A 19,285-nucleotide genomic window follows, 5' to 3' on the forward strand; every position below is an offset into this window, starting at 1 on the left:
ATAAAAATTTATATATGTATAGTGTATATATGTGTGTGTGTATATATATACATATATATACACACACACATATACACCTTAGAATATCATTCAGTCTTAAAAAGGAAGGAAATTCTCCCATTCATGCTCTGTCTCTCTCTGTCTCAAAAATAAATAAATGTTAAAAAAAAAATTAAAAAAAAAAAAGGGGTGCCTGGGTGGCTCCGTCGGTTGAGCGTCCGACTTCAGCTCAGGTCACGATCTCGCGGTCCGTGAGTTCGAGCCCCGCGTCAGGCTCTGGGCTGATGGCTCAGAGCCTGGAGCCTGCTTCCGATTCTGTGTCTCCCTCTCTCTCTGCCGCTCCCCCATTCATGCTCTGTCTCTCTGTCTCAAAAATAAATAAATGTTAAAAAAAAAATTAAAAAAAAAAAAAAAGGAAGGAAATTCTGATGCAGTCTACAGCATGGATGAACCTTAGGGACATAATGCTGAGTGAAATCTCCATTTATGTCAGGCCCCTAGAGTAGTCATATTTGTAGAGAGGGAAAGTAGACTGGGGGTTGCAGGGAAGGAACGGGGAATTAGTGTTGTTGTTTTTGTAAAGTTTATTTTCAGAGAGAGAAAGCCTGAGTGGGGGAGGGGCAGAGAGAGAGGGAAAGAGAGGATCCCAAGCAGGCTCTGCACTGACGGTGTAGAGCCTGACGTGGGGCTCAAACCCATGAACCGTGAGATCATGACCTGAGCCAAAATCAAGAGTCAGACGCTTAACTGACTGAGCCACCCAGGTGCCCCATCCTCATCCCATTTTTAAAAAAATTGTTGAGGGGCACCTTGGTGGCTCAGTCGGTTGAGCGTCCGACTTTGGCTCAGGTCATGATCTCACGGTTCGTGGGTTTGAGCCCCACATCAGGCTCTGTGCTGACAGCTCAGAGCCTGGAGACTGCCTCGGATTCTGTGTTTCCCTCTCTCTCTCTGCCCCTCCCCTGCTCTCTCCCTCTCTCTCTCTCTCTCAAAAATAAACATTAAAAATTAAAAAAAATTATTGAGTTATATGAATTCTTTATATATTTTGGATATTAACCATTTATTGGACATATGATTTGCAAATAACTTCTCCTGTCCAGTGGGTCACCTTTTCATTATGATGATGGTTTCCTTCGCGGTGCAGTTCGATGTCATCCCATTTGTTTAGTTTTGCTTTTGTTTCTCTTGCCTTTGGAGTCAGACACATCTCTACCTCTAAGACCGCTGCTGAAAAGCCTACCGCTTGTGTTTTCTTCTAGGAATTTTATGGTTTCAGGTCTTACATTCACATCTTTAATCCATCTGGAGTTACTTTTTGCGCACAGTGTAAGATATCAGTTTAGTTTCATTCTTTCACATGTGGCTGCCCAGTTTCCCCAGCACTGTTGATTGAAGAGGCTGTCCTTCCTCTATTAAATGTTCTTGACTCCTTTAAAAATTTTTTTTTTAAGTTTATTTATTTTTGAGACAGAGAGAGACAGAGCATGAACGGGGGAGGGTCAGAGAGAGAGAGGGAGTCACAGAATCTGAAACAGGCTCCAGGCTCCGAGCTGTCAGCACAGAGCCCGACACGGGGCTCGAACTCACGGACCACGAGATCATGACCTGAGCCGAAGTCGGCCGCTCAACCGACTGAGCCACCCGGGAGCCCCTCTCGACTCCTTTTTATAAACAAACTGTTCATCTATGTGTAGGTTTATTTCTGGGCTCTCAATTCTGTTCCATTGATCTGTGTGTCTGTTTTTATGCCAACACCATACTGTTTTGGTTATTATAGTTTTGTAGTATAATTTGAAATCAAGGAGCATAGAATTTTTCTTCTTTCTCAAGATTGTTTTGAGCATTACATAATGATAAAAGGGCCAATTCAGCAAGAAGATACATATTTATAAATATTATGCACTATATATATATATATATATCACAGAAGTAACAATGACCTTAAGTGATACATTAAACCAGATGGACTTAAGCTATATTTACGGAACATTCCAGATCATATGTTAGGCCACAGAGCAAGTCTCAATAAATTCAAGACTGAAATCATATCAAGCATCTCTTCCTGCCACAATGGTATGAAACTAGAAATCAGTCATAAGAAGAAGACTGAAAACAAAAATGTGGAGACTGGGGCGCCTGGGTGGCTCAGTCGGTTAAGCATCCGACTCTTGATCTCAGGGGTGTGAGCTCAAGCCCTGCATTGCATTCTGCAATGGGCATGAAGCCTACCTTAAAAAAATGTGGAGATTAAACAGCATGCTGCTGAACAACAAATAGGTCATCAAACAAATCAAGGGAGAAATAAAAAATTACGTAGAGACAATTGAAAATAGAGATACAACATACAGTAACACCTTGGTTTGTGAGCCTGAAACATGCTTGTAATCTAAAGCACTTGTATCTCAGAGTGAATTTCAAGAACTATTGACTCAGTTGTCATCGTGGGACATTTCAGCGTCACGTACTACTCGTATGGCAAGATATCGCTCGTTTAGCAAGTTAAAATTTATTAGAAATTTTTGCTTGTCTTACAGAACATTTGCAGAACAAGTTACCTGCAGTCCAAGGTTTTACTGTAGCAAAATCTATGGGATGCAGCAAAAGTGGTTCTAAGAGGGAAATTCATAGCAGTCCATGGTCTCCTTAAAAAACAAACCAAAAAAATCACAAGTAATCAGTCTAACTTAACACCTAAAGGAACTAGAAAAAGAAAAACAGGTAAAGCCTGAAATTAGCAGGAGGAAGGAAATCATAAAGATCAGAGTGGAAATAGATGAAACAGGGACTAAAAAGACGATAGGAAAGATCAATGAAACTTAATGCTGGTTCCTCAACAAGATAAACAAAATTTACAAACCTTTAGCTTGACCAACCCAGGAAAAGGGGAAGTTAGTATTTAATGGGGACAGAGTCTCAGTTTGCGACAATGAAAAAGTTCTATGGATGGCTGGAGGTGATGGTTTCACAGCACAGTGAATGGACTTAATACCACTGGCCATTTAAAAATGGTTTTAAATACCATTTAAAAATGGTTTTAAATACCATTTAAAAATGGTTAAAATGGATGTGATGTATATTTCACTCCAAATTAAGAGAAAAAAGAATCTAGAGTCTTTAAGTGGCGATTCCTAGAATTTGGGGATTTTAGGGACAGTAACCTTAAATTGGGTTCTTCTGACAATACTTTGGGCTCTGACGAAGGCCAGCAGCCTTGTCCATGGCACCCTCTCTCAGTGACCTGGCCTGATCCAACCAGGAAAGCCATGGAAGCTCTGGTTGGACCATGCTGGGTATGTTGGCTTCTTTTCTTTTTCTTTTCTTTTCTTTTCTTTCTTTTCTTTTCTTTTCTGTTCTTTTCTCTTTTCTTTTCTTTCTTTTCTTTTTTCTTTCCTTTCCTTTCCTGTTTTTTCTTTTTTGAAGTTTATTTTGAGAGACACAGAGATAGTGTGAGTCGGAGAGGAGCAGAGAGAGAGGGAGAAAGAGAGAATCCCAAGTAGGCTCCATGCTGTCAGCACAGAGCACGACGAGGGGCTTGAACCCGTGAACCCTGAGATCATGACCTGAGCCGAAACCAAGGGCCAGACGCTTAACCACCTGAGCCACTGAGACGCCCCATGCTGGGTATGTTGGTTTTTGGCAAGGGAGACAGACACCATGGGGACCAGAGCGCAAGGAGGGGCTTATTTTTATTGGGTTCAAGGAAGGAGAGTTGTGCTCTGGATCGGCCACAAAGAGGAAGAGGGGGATGACTCTGTTTTGGCATCTTGATTTTTACCCAGGGGCCAGGAGGAATCGGGGGAGCCTGTGGCTATAACTGTGAGTAGCAACAGTTTCTCCTGGTAGCCAGGAAGGGAGACTTCTGGCCGTTTTTGTGATTTGCAAGGTGTTCTTGTGTTTGCCTGTGCTCAGACATGATTATGAATGGGTCTTTCTGTTTGTTTTTTTTTTCCATTTTTTATTTTGATTATGATTATAGACCCACAAGGAGTTGCAAAAATAGTACAGAGAGGTTCCCTCTGCTGATCACCCGGCTACCCCCAAAAGTGACTTGCGTATATTTGCAAAAGCAGGAAATGGTGGCAAAAAAAAAAAAAATTATACACACACACATACAAGTACATTATACGTGTGTGTATGTATATATATGATGCGTGCATATTGTGTGAAATAGAAACATGGCAAAAAATAAAGGCAGATGACAATTACGTGTAATGACCAGCGTTTTGTATCTCTTCCTTACTTAGAAACCAAATTCCTTTTCCATTGCTGCCGCATCAGATGACCACACACTTAGCAGCTGAAAACAACACTCATTTCTTTTTTTTTTTTTTTTTACAACACTCATTTCTTATCTCATTATTTTCTGTAGGTCCAGGCCCAGGTTCATCAGAGCTCAACTGGGCTTTGGGTTCGGGGTCCCACAATCCCAAGTCAACGTGAAATTCAGTGGCATTTTTTTTTTAAGTTTATTTATTTTGAGAGAGAGAGAGTGAGAGAGAGCAGAGAAGGGGCAGAGAGAGGGGGAGAGAGAGAATCCCAAGCAGGCTCCGCGCTGTCCGTGCAGAGCCTGACATGGGGCCCGAACCCACGAACTGTGAGATCATGACCCGCGCCGAAGGCAGACACTTCACCGACTGAGCCACCCGGGCGCCCCCAGGGTTTTGTGTCTTTTCGACAATTTTGTCCCATTAGCCGGAGGAGATGCTCTGAAAACATGCGCGGAAAGACAGTGCCATTTCCATTAAATCGTCTTTAAAGTTTCCCAAGTGAGGAGGAAAGGGAGAAAGACAGAAAAAAGAAATGAGGGGAGTCCTTTTCAGATACGACATTTCCACTCGGTCAAAGGACCAAGAAGTTTCAGTGGAGGAAAACCCATTGGCACAGGCACGCAAGCACAAACAGAGTCATTACACCCAGTTCAAACATTCATCTGGGTCCTTGATAATCTCATCAAACCGTGGATTGCGGAGCCCAGCCCTGTTACAGACGCCCCAAAGTCTAAAACAAACAAAGAGGTGTTTGGCCAAATGGTCTGTTTAGACAGGATGATCTCCCTGTGACAGCCTTTTTCTTTCTTGTTTCTAGATCCCTGTCCAATGGAAGGCCCCACAGTGGCCACTGCAATCCGAAACTTTGTTCCAACTCGTCCCCGATGGGGACAGTCCCAGCAGAGAGCGCCGTGTTCGAGTTAACGTGACGGAAACACGAAAGACGCAGGTGCTTGGCCCGGACCAAGCGCAGATTTTGATGGAGAAAACTCCACAAAACAGCAACGAGTGTTGGGAGGGCCCCTGTGCAACCTCGGCTTTCCAGAACTTTGCTAAAGGCTGGTCGATACCCATCGGAGGCCGAGATGAGGTCAGCCTGGATTTAGAGTGGACCCTCAACCCAATGACACGTGTCTTTAGAAGAGACACAAGGGAAGGCCGCATGAAGAAGGAGGCGGAGACTGGAGCGATGTGGCCCCCGAGCTGAGGAATGCCTGGGGCTGCCGGAAGCTGGAAAAGGCAAAGAAGGATGTCCCCCAAAGAGCCCTTGGAGGGTCCTGGGTGGGGGCAGCGAGGGTCTTGGCGGGGTCTCGACAGGATGCCCATCCCTACTGATGCCCTACCAGACATACCTGTAGTCAGACCGAGTTGGGTGTAATGGCTCATTGCAGGGGGGCTCTGTGTAGCATCCCAGAAAGAGGGGGTTAGGAAGGGCTTATTATAAAACTGGGGCGGGGCGCCTGGGTGGCTCAGTCGGTTAAGCGTCCAACTTCAGCTCAGGTCACGATCTTGCAGTCCGTAAGTTTGAGCCCCGCGTCGGGCTCTGGGCTGATGGCTCAGAGCCTGGAGCCTGCTTCGGATCCTGTGTCTCCCTCTCTTTCTGCCCCTTCCCCGTTCATGCTCTGTCTCTCTCGGTCTCAAAAGGAAACAAACATTTAAAAAATAAAGGATCATAATTTTTGTGTGTGTGACTTCCTGACTGTGTGAGCCCCAGAAGACCAGGGACCATGTCTAATTTTTTTGTAAATGCTTATTTATTTTGAGAGAGAGAGAGAGAGAGAGAGAATATCCCAAACAGGCTCCACGCTGTCAGTGCAGACCCCCACATGGGACTCGATCTCACGAACGATCGCGAACCGAGCCAAGATCAAGAGTCGGACGCTTAACCATCGGAGCCACCCAGGTGCCCCCAACTTGTCTCTGTATTCCAGCACAGGCTCGAAGTAGGCACTCAACACTTGTTGGAGAATGAGGGCATCGAAGAGCTGTAGGGTCACCACGATAGAAGCTAAGAATCCTTAGGATGGGGAGTAGCACTGTGAGGCAGAGTGGCCGGTGGCAAAAGTCATCTTGCAGAAGATTTTGCTTGTTCTGGAACGATTCACTTGACCTACACCTCTGGGTTATGTCAATATGAAGCAAGAGGCATCCTGCCCCTGGGAAGGTGTGACGAGCCAATCTCTCTTTTAAATTATTATTGGCATTTTTTTTTTTTTCTAAACCTGGCTCTTTACCAGCAGAAGGTTGACTAGGTGTTGGCTTTGCCGCCTCCACACATCCTGTACCTGATACCGAACAACACAGTTGACCCTTAAACTGCATGGGGTTTTAACCGCACGGGTCCACTTATCCAAGGGTTTTGTTTTGTTTTGTTTTGCTTTGTTTTGTTTTCTCCATAAATGCAGTACAGGGCTACCAATGTATTTTCTCTCCCTGATGCTTTTCTTAGTAACATTTTTTTCTCTAGCTTACTTTCTTGTAAGAATGCATTACATAATCTATATAACATGCCAAATATGCGTTAAGCAACCGACTGTTATTGGTCAGGCTTCCGGTCATTCGTCATTAAGTTTCTGGGGAGTCAAAAGTTATAGGCAGATTTTTTTTTTTGCAAGGTTTATTATTATTATTTTTTTAATGTTGAGAGAGATAGAGCGCGAGCAGGGGAGGGGAAGAGAGAGAGGGAGACACAGAATCGGAAGCAGGCTCCAGGCCCTGAGCCGTCAGCACAGATCCCGACGCGGGGCTCGAACTCAGGGACCGCGAGATCAGGACCTCAGCCGAAGTCCGACACAACCGACTGAACCACCCAGGCGCCCCTATACGCAGACTTTCGACCCCGTGGGAGTCGGTGCCCCTAAATCCTGTGTGGTTCAAGGCTCAGTTGTACATGTTTTCTGCTGAGGCTGCTGCAGCTGCATGGGTTCCGTGCCATGTCACAGCCACGGGAGAAGCAGAAAACAAACAGGTCAACACATGGACAACGCAAGCTGATTCTCTGACCGAAATAAAGGAGTCTTGAAAGGCAGTGGGAACCCACCAGGCTCTAGAGCAAGGTCCTGGCAGTGTGACTGGGGTTGCCTTTCAGAGAAGGACTCTGTGGTCCACTGGTCCTGCCCGGACGGTCCCCTAGATCCAAACCCTGCCTCTTTCCCCACAGCCAGGTCCAGGGTAACCACCCTCAGACCCCTAGTACTCCCCATGTTTGCAGATGAGGACACGGAGCCCCAGGAAATGCAGAAACTCTCAAGTGTAGGTGCCTGGGACAAATTGACCCCCCAAACTAATTGCTGAATAAAATAAAAAAGCAAGGTGCGTGTGCAGGGGGTGGGTGAGAGTGGAGCATTTCAGGAGGGGCCGGCGAGGAATTTGAGCTGCTGGGGGGGGGGGGGGGAGCTTACATTTTGAGTAAATTCACTTCCTGGTGTCTCTGAGCCTCGCTTTCCCCAGCTGAACGGGGTGGGGTGTGTTCGTTTCTCTGCCACTTTCTCCGGCCTCCCCTCTCCCCAGCTTCGCAGGTGGGACGCAGAGAGTGTGGATTAGAAGAGCGCCTTCCCAGCGCAAAGCGACAGCACAATTTGGGAGGATTCTTCTGGGCTTGGCCGGCTGCGGACAGAGATTGGGCCGCAGGCTCTGGCGCCCCCTGGTGGCAGGGCAACTCCCGCCCGACGCCGTCGGACCACGTGTGAAGTGGAGGCCGCCATATTTCATCCGGGCAACGGCCATCTTGGTAAAGGTGACATTCTAGATTGTCGTTTATTAGCCGCCCCTCCTAGTTTGCCAATATCTGAAGCGAGAGGAGGGGGTGGGGGGCCTCATAAAATAGCCTCTTCGCGGAGAGGAAAAGAAGTGGCTGGTAACCTTGGCTCGGGTGGGAGGCCAGGGAGCGTTTCCCTTACCAAGATGGCGACAACGCTGACACGTCATCAGCCCGCGCCTCCGGGAGCTCGGCGCGCAAGCCCTGCGGTGACGTCATGGCTTCGCGACCGGGCCGGCGCTGGGGGAAGGAGGTAGGAGCGGCCGCGGCGCGGGCGGAGCCGGGGGGCGGGGTGCGGGTGGGCCCGGCGGGGTGGCTAGGCCTGAGACCGTCTCCCTGGGGGGGCTGGAGGTGGGGTGGTCGGAGACCCGGGCACTTTCAGCGTCCAGGCAAGACGGCTCTCGCGGGGGCTGTGCCCATTTCCCGGAGCGGGCGACCGAGACCCGGGGAGAACTGCATCCTTTTCGAGGCCAGCCAGCTGCAGCCCTGCCAGGCTTGGGGGTGACAGAGCTGGGTACGGACGCCCCCCGGTGTCTTGCAGTGGGGTCAGGACTGGGGAGAGGCACGACGGGCAAGGGGGAGCCCGGAAGGGGTAGCGGGAGGGCTTCTTGGAAGAGGCGGTGTTGAGCTTTATCTTCTATTCTCTCTTTACTTTTGCATCCAATCAACCACGTGGGCCCGGATTCCGTCCTAAACGTACCCCCTTGTCCATCCGGAGCCACTCCCCGGATCCCTGCCTGAGTTCCTTGCTTATCGCACCCCTACAGTTCGCCTCTTATCCACAGATCAGCGCCTCCCGGTTCTAACACCCTCCGCATGTTTCCATCACCCTGAAATACAGATCCCCGCTTCGCAGCCTGCCTCCCCCACCCTCCTGGGGGCTCAGGAGCCCCTGACTCCTTCAGGCCTTTTCTTAGACGTCTCCTTCAGGAAGCCCTTTAACCCCAGCCTGGGTCAGAAACCCCCCTCGAGGCTTCTCCAGCGCCCTGCATGTCCCCATCACAGTTCTTATGGCAAGTTGTCACTCTTACTGTCTAAGCCCTAGCCAGCCTGGCGGTCAGATGGGTGCTGCTTCGCTACTCAGTGTCCCATGGGTACTAGGTGCTCGGTGCGTGTTTACTGAGTGACAGCATGAGTAAGTGTTTACCACAACAGAAGAGAAGCTGTCTGTGTAAAGCTTGGGCTGCCATTAAAAAATACCACAGACTGGGCGGCCTAAGCAACAGGAATTTCTGTGCCCACGGTTCTGGAAGGGAGGAAATGCAAGATCCAAGTGCCCCCCGGTTTGGTTCCTGACGCAGGCACCCTTCCTGACTTGCAAATGGCCACCTTCTCAACCGAGTCCTCACGTGGTGCAGAGAGCAAGGCCTGGTGTCTTTTGCAATGATAGGGCCACCAGCCCCATTAGATTAGGGCCCCACCCTTATGACTTCGCTTAATCGCTATGGCTCCCTCACTGGCCCTGTCTCCAAAGACAGTCGCCTTGAGGGTTAGGGCTTGTTGAGCCCCTACTGTACCGGGCAGTGGGGACCCAGTAGGGACCAAGGCAGTCCCTGCCTTCACAGAACTCCCAGGCTGGTGGGAAACATGGACATTTGTCAAATAATCATATACATGAACATAAAATAGCAACCCGGACGAGGGCCTCAAAGAGAAGCTTGTGGTCTGAGACAGGGTGTCTCAGGGAAGGCTTCATGGAGGCAGACACACCTGAGGTAGGCCCTGAAATTTTTTTTTTTTTTTTAATGTTTTTATTTATTTTTGAGACAGAGAGAGACAGAGCATGAGCAGGGAAGGGGCAGAGAGAGAGGGAGACACAGAATCGGAAGCAGGCTCCAGGCTCTGAGACATCAGCACAGAGCCCGATGCGGGGCTCAAACTCACAGACCGTGAGGTCATGACCTGAGCTGAAGTCGGACGCTTAACCGACTGAGCCACCCAGGCGCCCCAATAGGCCCTGAAATTTAAATAGGAGTTAACTGGGGCGCCTGGGTGGCTCGGTCAGCGAAGCGTCCGACTTCGGCTCAGGTCGTGATCTCACGGGTCCTGAGTTCAAGCCCCATGTCCGGCCCTGTGCTGACAGCTCAGAACCTGGAGCCTGCTTTGGATTGTGTGTCTCCCTCTCTCTCTCTCTGCCTCTCTCTCTCTCTCTCTCTCTCAAAAATAAATAAACATTAAAAAAATGAAAATAAATAAATAGTCAATTGGGTAAAAAGAGGCGTGAAGAGCAGCCAGGTGGAGGATGCAGCAAGTGCAAAGGCCCTGAGGTGGGAACCTGCAGTATGTTTGGAAAATGGCAGGGAGGCTGGCGTGGCTGCCATCAGTGAGTGAGGGGAAGATGGAGGGAGAGTAGGGTGGCAGGTTTTCTCTCTTTAAAGTTTATTCATAGAGAGAGCGCGTGCACAAGTGGGAGAGGGGCAGAGAGAGGGAGAGAATCCCAAGCAGGCTTCACACTGTGTGGATCCCCACGTGGGGCTCGACCCAGGAGATCATGACCTGGGCCAAAACCCAGAATCAGAAGCTCGACCCAACCGAGCACCCTGGGCGCCCCCGGGTGGGGAGTTTTCTAATCTGTAACTTGGACAGTGACTCCCAATTCTTGGCACTCCCCTGGAGAATCCAGGGTGGGGGTGGTTCTATTGAGTATATTGTGGACACTCAGTAATGAATGCTGACTTAGGTGGTCAAGGAGCAGCTGGGAGGCCCGCGGGATCAGGCCAGCATATCCCCCTGTGGCAGCTCTTAAATCCAGGGGGTCGGGAGAGGGACTGGGATCCATGCTGTGTCTCAGCTCAAGGGGAGCACTTCAGCTGTGATCGCAGCTCTGAGTCTCCTGGGTCCACTGATCGCCCCTACTTTGCCCTGCTCTGCCCCATGGGGCGCTCTCCTCAGTCTCAGCCTGGACCACCTGGCCAGGAGGCCACCCCTTGATGTTACGTGGGGGGGGGGGGGGGGGCAGTGGCCTCAGAATCCTGATCCGCGGGGAACATCAATGGGGTCTGTCGGGACCCCGGGGTGGGCCAGCGGTTAGGAGCACAGAGTTGGAATTGGGGGTCTGGGTGCCTTCATCTGTAAACTGGGGCTGAAAGTAGCCTCTGCTGCTGCTGCTGGGGGGATGAAGTGGTTTAGCGTGTCCCTGGTGCCAAGCATCGGTCCGAGTTGACATCGTTATTACTGCCCGGCTCCATCCGACCCCACACCTCCCGTTCTGCCCATCGCATCATTGTCGTCCCCTGGCCTATCCGCGCAGCAGCCACAGTGGGCTTGGGAGCAGCCTGAATCAAAATGTGTCCGTGCCCTGCTCCGGGCTGCTTAACGGCTCCCTGGTGCCCAGAGAATAAAATCCTTGCTCTTCCTTGGCCCATAATACCCCACTCTGACAGCCCTGTGCCCTCCCACCCTCTTTTCCTCCCCCTCCCCAGCGCTCAGTGGCCTCATCAGTGCCGCAGGGTCTTTGCATATCCTGTGCCCTCTGCCCAGAAGCCTCACCCCTTCACCCTCACAGGACTGCCTCTGACCCGTCCCGCGGGGCTCAGCTCTGCCGTCACATACCAGGGTTGTGAGAATCCACTCAGACGCTGCGTATAAAACACGAAGCCCAGTGCACAGAGCTGCTGCAGATGGGAGCTGATGTTAGAGTTTCCAGAGGGCTCCAAGGTGGAAGCTCCTTGCCCCACAAGTCACACAGCTAGGAGGCTGGAATGGGGTGGCCTGGTGGTCCTGGGTCAAAGTGGCCCCCAAGTTCTCTCCCCTTCATCTGTGGATGCTGGGCCTATTTCCCTAAGGGGACTGAGCTGGAGGTATTCAGGGGAGACAACCCGGGAGTCAGGAACATCAGCCCATTTCCCAGATGACGAAAACTGAGGCCCGGAGGACTGAAGGCACATGCCCTGGGCCGCACAGCCTTCCCTTTCTCACCTGGAAGGCAGGCTTTGGAGGTGAGACTCTGGGCTCAGAGCTATGTGACCTGGCCAGGTACCTTGACTTCCCCATCTCAGAATTGGTAACAGGGGCAGTGCCCACATTTAAAGCTTTGGAGGCATTCATGAAATTTTTTTTTTTTTTTTTTTTTTTGAGTAAGCTCTGTGCTGTGGGACTTGAACTCACGGCCCTGAGATCAAGAGTCCCATGCTCTACCGACCGAGCCACGTAGGCACCCCGCTTTGGAGGCATTCGGTTGAGTTGGTCCATATGAAGGGGTTAGTGGAGGGAGGGTGTTGCCTGCTGTTCGTGTATATCATTTCCCCAGCACCCGGCGTGGGGCTTGCACCGACCATGTGCCTGCTGGACAACAGCTTTCCACTTCTACATCTCCTGGCTGTGCAAGCCTGGGCTGGGTCACCGGGAGCAGTTCACGGCAGCCGAGTACCCAGCGAGAAGGATTCGGCCTCAGGGTTCTGGGGACCGAGGTGTCATGAGTGGCAGAATAGGAGGGGCCACACACAGACTGGCCCGTAGGGGTCCATCGAAGCATGGCTCCAAAAGCCAAAATGTGGAGGGGCGCCTGGGGGGCCCAGTCAGTGAAACATCCAACTTAGGCTCAGGTCGTGATCTCACAGTTTGTGTGTTCGAGCCTCACGTCGGGCTCCACGCTGACAGGGTGGAGCCTGCTTGGGATTCCCTCTCTCTCTCTCTCTCTCTCTCTCTCTCTCTCCCCGCCCCGCCCCTCTCCCACTCGTGTTTTCTCTCAAAATAAATAAATAAACTTAAAAAATGATGAAAAAAAAAAATGAAAGCCAAAAAGCGGAAACAACCCGGGTGAACGTCAGTGGTGAACAGATAAACAAAACGTGGTCAGTCTGTACAATGGGATATTACTCGGCCATAAAAAAAAAAGAACGAAGCACTGACATGCTAAAAAGCATAGAGGAACCTTGAAAACATCACACCGAGTGAAAGAAGCCAGGCCACAAAAGGCCACAGAATGCACCGTTCTGTTTATATGAAACGTCCAGAAGAGGCACATCCGTAGAGACAGAAGGCAGATCGGTGGTTGTCAGGGGCTAGGGGGAGGGGGGAGGGTGCGTGACTGTTTGTTAGTGGGTGCGGGGTTTCCTTTTGGGGTGCCGGGAATGTTCCGGAACTATAGAGGCGATGGTTGTACAACATTGCGAATGTATTAAATGCCACCAAATTGGGCACTTGAAAATGGTTCATTTTTTGTTGTGTGAGTTTCACCTCAATCGATTTTTTTTTTTTTTTTTTTAAAGGGAGATCACTAAGTCTGAGGCCCTCATTTTACAGACAAGGCCCTTGAGGCTCCAAGGGGCTCTTGACTGCAAGTGTGGGCGCGGGGGCGCCGAAGGCTGCCTGTCCCCTGCTCACTGGTCCCTGCCCTCCTCCCGCAGCCTGCTGAGGGATATGCCCAAGAAGTTCCAGGGTGAGAACACCAAGTCGGCAGCGGCCCGGGCGCGGAGGGCTGAGGCCAAGGCGGCAGCTGATGCCAGGAAGCAGAAGGAGCTGGAGGATGCCTACTGGAAGGATGAGGACAAACACGTCATGAGGAAGGAACAGCGCAAGGTGGGTGGTTCCCAGGCTCCCGCAGTCAACATGGAAACGAGGTAGAAGGTGGCAGGAGGCCCCTGGGGCTTTGGCTAGAAAGTGAGAAGGCCCTGGACATAGACCAAGGACGAGGAGGGCGGTGGAGGCAAAGGCCCGGGGGGGGGGGGGGGAGGGGGGGGTCATTAGGCAAGGCAGCCACCACCCTCTGCGGGCTCCTCTCTCTCCTCCGTGTCATGTCTGGGAAGGGTGTTGATCGCTGCTCAACACCCTTCAGGGTCCGGGACCGTCCCGCCCTGAAAAGAACGAGACAGCCCCAGACGTCCGCAGCGACGAGGCTGGGAGCTGCTGTACTAGGTCCCCCGCATCCACCCTGCTGACCCCAGGGCTCGCAGGCTCTTCTAGGTGTGTGCAAAAACACAGAAGAGTGCAGGGATGGCCATCTGTCCCCTAGTGGGTCCCAGTGTCAGGCACCCAGTGGGTAACTGAATTGGTGTCCGGGAAGTGGATCACGGGTGACGCTGACTGGCTCTGTCCAGTAGGTGGCGCCAGAGACCCACTGTCGCTGTCTCTGCTTGCCCCCCCTCCCCTGGGGGCTGATCAGAGGTTCCTGACCAGATTGCAGAAAATATCACTGGTGACATACCTTCCCTGCTTGCCCGGTTCCGGGCATGCCTGGGTGCTTTTGGGAGTTTTTCCCATCACCTTGCTGTGCAGGACTGGATCCTGCCTTATTTTTAGTTGGACATGGCATGTCATTGGTTCCCTCCCCACACCCTGTGCTGCATTGGGTCCGTGGAGGTCTTTCAAGTTTCTTTTTGACTGTCCATATTTTGATAATATAGGATAGTTGGGGCGCCTGGGTGGCTCAGTCGGTTAAGCGTCTGACTTCGGCTCAGGTCGTGATCTCACGGTCCGTGAGTTCAAGCCCCGCGTCGGGCTCTGTGCTGACAGCTCAGAGCCTGGAGCCCGTTTCAGATTCTGTGTCTCCCTCTCTCTGCCCCTCCCCTGTTCATGCTCTGTCTCTCTCTGTCTCAAAAATAAATAAACGTTAAAAAAAAAAAATTAAAAAAAAAAAAAGATAATATAGGATAGTTGAAAACCCAAAAGAAAAAAAAAACATCGTCTGCCAAAGAGCCCTTATGCATTATGCAGAGAGAAAAAGCCAGAGACCTTTTTTTTTTTTTTTTTTTTTTTTTTTTTTCAAAGTAGGCTCCATGCCCAGCACGGGGCTTGAACTTGCGACCCTGAGATCAAGACCTGACCTGAGCTCAGGAGTCAATGTTTAACTGCCTGAGCTCACCAGGTGCCCCACAGAGACCTGAAGCAGAGGTAGCAGCCCAGGCCCCAGGCCCCAAGAGCCCTCCCTGGGCTAGTGTCTTGGGCTCTGGGGTCCCTGGTTGAGAAAAGTGCGGCACGGATAAGGCAGGAAGCCCAGGTCGCAGGGCTGTGGGGAAGGGCTGGGACTAGCCGAGGCCATGGGTCTACCTTTTGGTCTGTTACAAGGGTTGGCTTAAAGGACAGGCCCTGTCCTGGGTGTGTGGCTTAGGGAGTTGTCTGTCTGCCCGCCTGTGTAGCACGCGCCTACAAGAACATGCAGAGCAGAGGTCGGATAGGCTGGAGGGGCCAGATGAGCTCTCACAGCTTTTTGACCCTGTCCTTCTGGCACAGAGCCACCATATGCAAATGGACTAAAACCTTTACCAAAACAGGTAGAGGACTGTAGTTTGCCAACCCCTGCCGTCTGGAATATTCCCAGCCTCCAGGCCCTTCTCAGGCAGTCCACCCTCCTGACTGTTTTGCATGGAGTTGCCAACATTGGGTGGTTTTCTGCGGTTTGTCTAGCCCTCTTCCTGCTGATGGGCATGTGGTGCCCACAGTTTACGTGACCCACCTAGTCCTTCTTTTCTTCCCTATACAACAGCTGCTTTAAAAACACTGTTTCTGTGGGGGCCCCTGGGTGGCTCAGTCGGTTAAGCGTCCCACTCTTGGTTTCGGCTCAGGTCATGATCTCACGGTCCGTGAGTTCGAGCCCCGCGTCGGGCTCTGTGCTGACAGCTCAGAGCCTGGAACCTGCTTCGGATTCTGTGTCTCCCTCTCTCTGACCCTCCCCTGTTCATGCTCTGTCTCTCCCTGTCTCAAAAATAAATTAAAAAAAGTTAAAAAAAAAATTAAAAAATAAAGAAAAAAGCAAATTCATGCTCACTCCAAAACACTAAAAAACCCACGTCCTCTCTCATGTGACACCAGACTTTTCTCACCCAGTGTCCTACCCTAAAGCCCGTGTCTTCAGTTCAATAGGGTCCCACAGCCATATTTCTCCTGGCCACCAGGCAGCGGTCGCGGATGGGGCCATAATTCATCGCCGCCCCCTCCCCCGCCGCCCGGAAGTCAGCAGTTTATCTCCACTTGTTCCGTATTAAGCAGCTCTGCCCGAGCACCTGACTCTCCGGGTTCCGTGTCAATTATTTATGAGACTCACTTTTTATGGCTCAGGAATATTCTGCAGAGTGGACTTATCGTCACCCATCACCAGATACTGCCAATTGCTGATGGCTCTGTTTTTACAAACTGCAAGTGACTTTGTCAAAAAATTTTGCTGAATGTCAAAGCATAAATGCTCATGCTTCCTCCTCAGTCCCATGTCACTAGAGACTAACGGCCGCAAGCGAGTGTCTTTCCTGAGTTATTGGAGCTTTTTGGAATTCATGCATCCATGCAGCATACTTTTACTAACACCTACTGTGTTACTGGGCCTGGGGCCAGCAGGCAGCTGTTCAAAACCCAGGCCAGGGCCTGCCTCCTGCCTCCTGCCTCCTGGACACACCAGATAGTCAGAGGACCAGAAGCAGGGATTTGCGGAACACGGGAAAGAGCCATGGGGCGGAGGGGCCGATAAGGAGCCAGGAGCTCGGGAGGAGCCAGAGTTAGCCAGGGAAGGAGGCCTCGGCGCCCCTGGAGGAGAGGACAGCCAGTGCAAAGGCTGAGGCAGGGCCGTGTTGGGGACAGAACGAACATGGGCTGTATGAGTACCGCGCAGGGACTAGGGGGCCTCGGGAGGACATTACCTCTAATTGACGGGTAAACCCAGGCTCGGACAGTGGCCCTGCCTGAGGTGCCTGAACACAGATGTGGGGGCCCTCAACCTTTAACCTCGCCTCCACTTTCCTGCTGGGCAGGCAGGTTAGAGTTCAGAGGCCCAGTGGGACACTTCGTTCCACTATAGGAGTGTCACAGAGGGCACTGAAGGAGTGGGGATCACCCCCAGGGCATGGAAGTCAGATGGCAGAGGGTAGGCAGGTGGAGGTGCCTGAGGTGCAGGGCCCTGTGGGGGTGCAGGTGGGAGGTGGCCGAATATTCCAAGCCTGTGGTTGCCCTGCACTACGAATGAACCAGGCCATGACTCTGCCCCCTGGTGGAGGTGGTGAGGGGCAGCAGCCAAGGGCAAGTCCTGTACGTCAGATGGCATCAAGGCCTCGCTGGGGGGCAAGGTGGGACCGGTCACGGCCCCTGCGGCACTTGGCTAGGGACAGTGCCCATAAGGGCAGACCCCTGCCCCAGCCAGAAAATGGGCTCAGACCTTCCCTGGGTCCTCTCACCTTCGGAATCCAATACAAACCCCTCCCTTGAGGCCCCTTGGGGTCCCACCCTATGTCCTCCCCACCTCTTCTCCTGCCGAGCTTCCCCTCCCTGCTCCAGCCACACCAGCCTTTGTGAGTCTCTCCTCTGTCCTGCTAGGAGGTTCCTGCCTCAGGGCCTTTGCACCTGCATTCCCACCTCTAAGGACTTTCCTGTCCTCCGTCTCTCTTCCTGTCTGGCTCCTCCTCCAGCCCAGGTGTCGCTTTTCCTTCAAGAGCCACCATCCACCTGCCCTGGCCAAGGTTCCCTTTGCTCCCATAGTACTGTAGGCCGGGAGCCCTCAGGTAGGCCTGTTGTGCTCCAGCTGTGTCCGCTGTGCCCAGCACAGGGTCTGGCACACAGCAGGGCCTCAGTCTGCCTTGGGTGAGATAGATAAAAACCCAGACCTCATGCCAGCGGTGGGGCCCACTCCTGATCGCCTCCCTCCCCCCAGGAGGAGAAGGAGAAGCGGCGCCTGGAGCAGCTAGAGCGCAAGAAGGAGACGCAGCGCCTGCTGGAGGAGGAAGACTCCAAGCTCAAGGGTGGCAAGGCCCCCCGGGCGACCGCGCCCAGCAAGGTCACCCGCGCCCAGATTGAGGAGACGCTCCGTCGAGACCACCAACACAAGGAAGCCCCAGACCCAGGTGGGGCTTTGGCTCGCTCTGGAGCTGCCTCTTTCCCCACTAAAGGCCAGGCCGCAGGACTAACCCTGGCTGAATCTAGAGCCCCTTCCTCACCCCCAGAGAAGCCGCCTGGGCTGTGTGGTGAAGCAGGGGTGGGCAGCGTCCTGGCAGGCCTGGCTTTGAGCACCGAGAGCATGGGCACAAACACGTGTGTATTTACTTGCTGTGCATCTGACCTCCGCTTGTGGTCCATGGGGTCCCCGGGGACTGAATGGGGTGCCCTGAGGGTAAGGAGACACCAGCCAGGAGTGGGGGTGCCTCCCATGTGCTCAGTTGCAGGGAAGTCAGGATGGCAGCGTGGCCTGGGCAGGGGCCTGGGCGCTGGGAGGACAGGAGGGCGCCCCCCATCGTTCTTTGCCTGCTTGCCTCCTTCTCTCTCCTCTCTTCCCCCACTGCGTCTCTCTCATCTCTCCGGAGCTCTGCATCCCAGCTTATCTCTGTCCCTGTGTGTGTCCCTGTCACTTGGCTGTCTTCCGCCCCCAGCCGAGAAAGCCAAGAGCCACTTGGAGGTGCCGCTGGAGGAGAATGTGAACCGCCGCGTGCTGGAGGAGGGCAGTGTGGAGGCGCGCACCATCGAGGATGCCATCGCGGTGCTCAGGTGATGGGGTGGGGGCTTGAGTGCCGGGGGTGGGGCTATGTGTCTGGGGGCGGAGCACGGCCCTCCCCGCGGGCGGGGCCGCACCCTAGACCCCTCCCCACCCCCCTCACTCCGCTCTCCTCCTCACTGTCCTCCCCTAGCGTGACGGAGGAGGCTGCAGACCGGCACCCAGAGCGCCGCATGCGGGCGGCCTTCACCGCCTTCGAGGAGGCGCAGCTGCCGCGGCTCAAGCAAGAAAACCCCAACATGCGGCTGTCGCAGCTGAAGCAGCTGCTCAAGAAGGAGTGGCTGCGGTCGCCAGACAACCCCATGAACCAGCGGGCCGTGCCCTTCAATACCCCCAAGTGAGCCCAGAACTGGGGGAGCCGCCCTACAGGCGGTCAGGGTCATGACCTCACACGCCGTCCGCTGGGTCAGCTGCGTGGGTTACAGAGAGGTCCGGGGCTGAGGCAAGCATCCTGGGGGCTAGGTGGCATCATCGGTCGTGCCTCCCACCGGAGGGTCCCTGCTTCAAGTGACACCCACCACCCCCTTCCTGCGCCCGTGGAGCCCTGGGGCTGATGCCCAATAAAGGCAATCGGTGAGGCAAACCGTGCACTCGACGTCTCTATGGGTGGTGGGTGGGTGGGTGGGTGGGTGGTGGGGAGAGGAGGGCTGGAATGCAGGGGTCACGGCCAGAGAAGATCAGGGCCCCCAACTGTGTGTTGTCGCAGCAAGCTGAGACCTGTGCCTGGCTCTTATGGCCTCCCCACCTGGCTGGCCACTTGTCTATTAAGGGACCACCCCTCCACCCCTGGAAGCTTTGCTGGGCTGCTACAAGGGGACTGCTCAGAGAGGTGGAGGCACTGGCTCCAGGTCA

At 52.8% G+C, this 19,285-nt stretch overlaps 1 protein-coding gene and 1 long non-coding RNA gene across 2 annotated transcripts in view; one reads left to right on the forward strand and one right to left on the reverse strand.

Moving 5' to 3' along the window:
- LOC145713446 (uncharacterized) overlaps positions 1-19,285 on the reverse strand; it is a 222,069-nt gene that overhangs the window by 134,351 nt on the left and 68,433 nt on the right. The gene's annotated exons all lie outside the window — the stretch shown is intronic.
- On the forward strand, positions 8,198-19,016 carry CCDC124 (coiled-coil domain containing 124). Its single transcript, XM_081792176.1, has 5 exons — positions 8,198-8,281; positions 13,377-13,548; positions 17,600-17,789; positions 18,312-18,426; positions 18,567-19,016. Exons 2-5 carry the CDS (start codon positions 13,390-13,392, stop codon positions 18,772-18,774), a joined length of 672 nt encoding a protein of 223 aa, XP_081648302.1. The 5' UTR covers positions 8,198-8,281; positions 13,377-13,389; the 3' UTR covers positions 18,775-19,016.

The sequence above is a fragment of the Panthera onca genome, chromosome A2 (assembly GCF_046562875.1).
Source record: "Panthera onca isolate mPanOnc1 chromosome A2, mPanOnc1 haplotype 2, whole genome shotgun sequence".
Taxonomy (NCBI): domain Eukaryota; kingdom Metazoa; phylum Chordata; class Mammalia; order Carnivora; family Felidae; genus Panthera; species Panthera onca.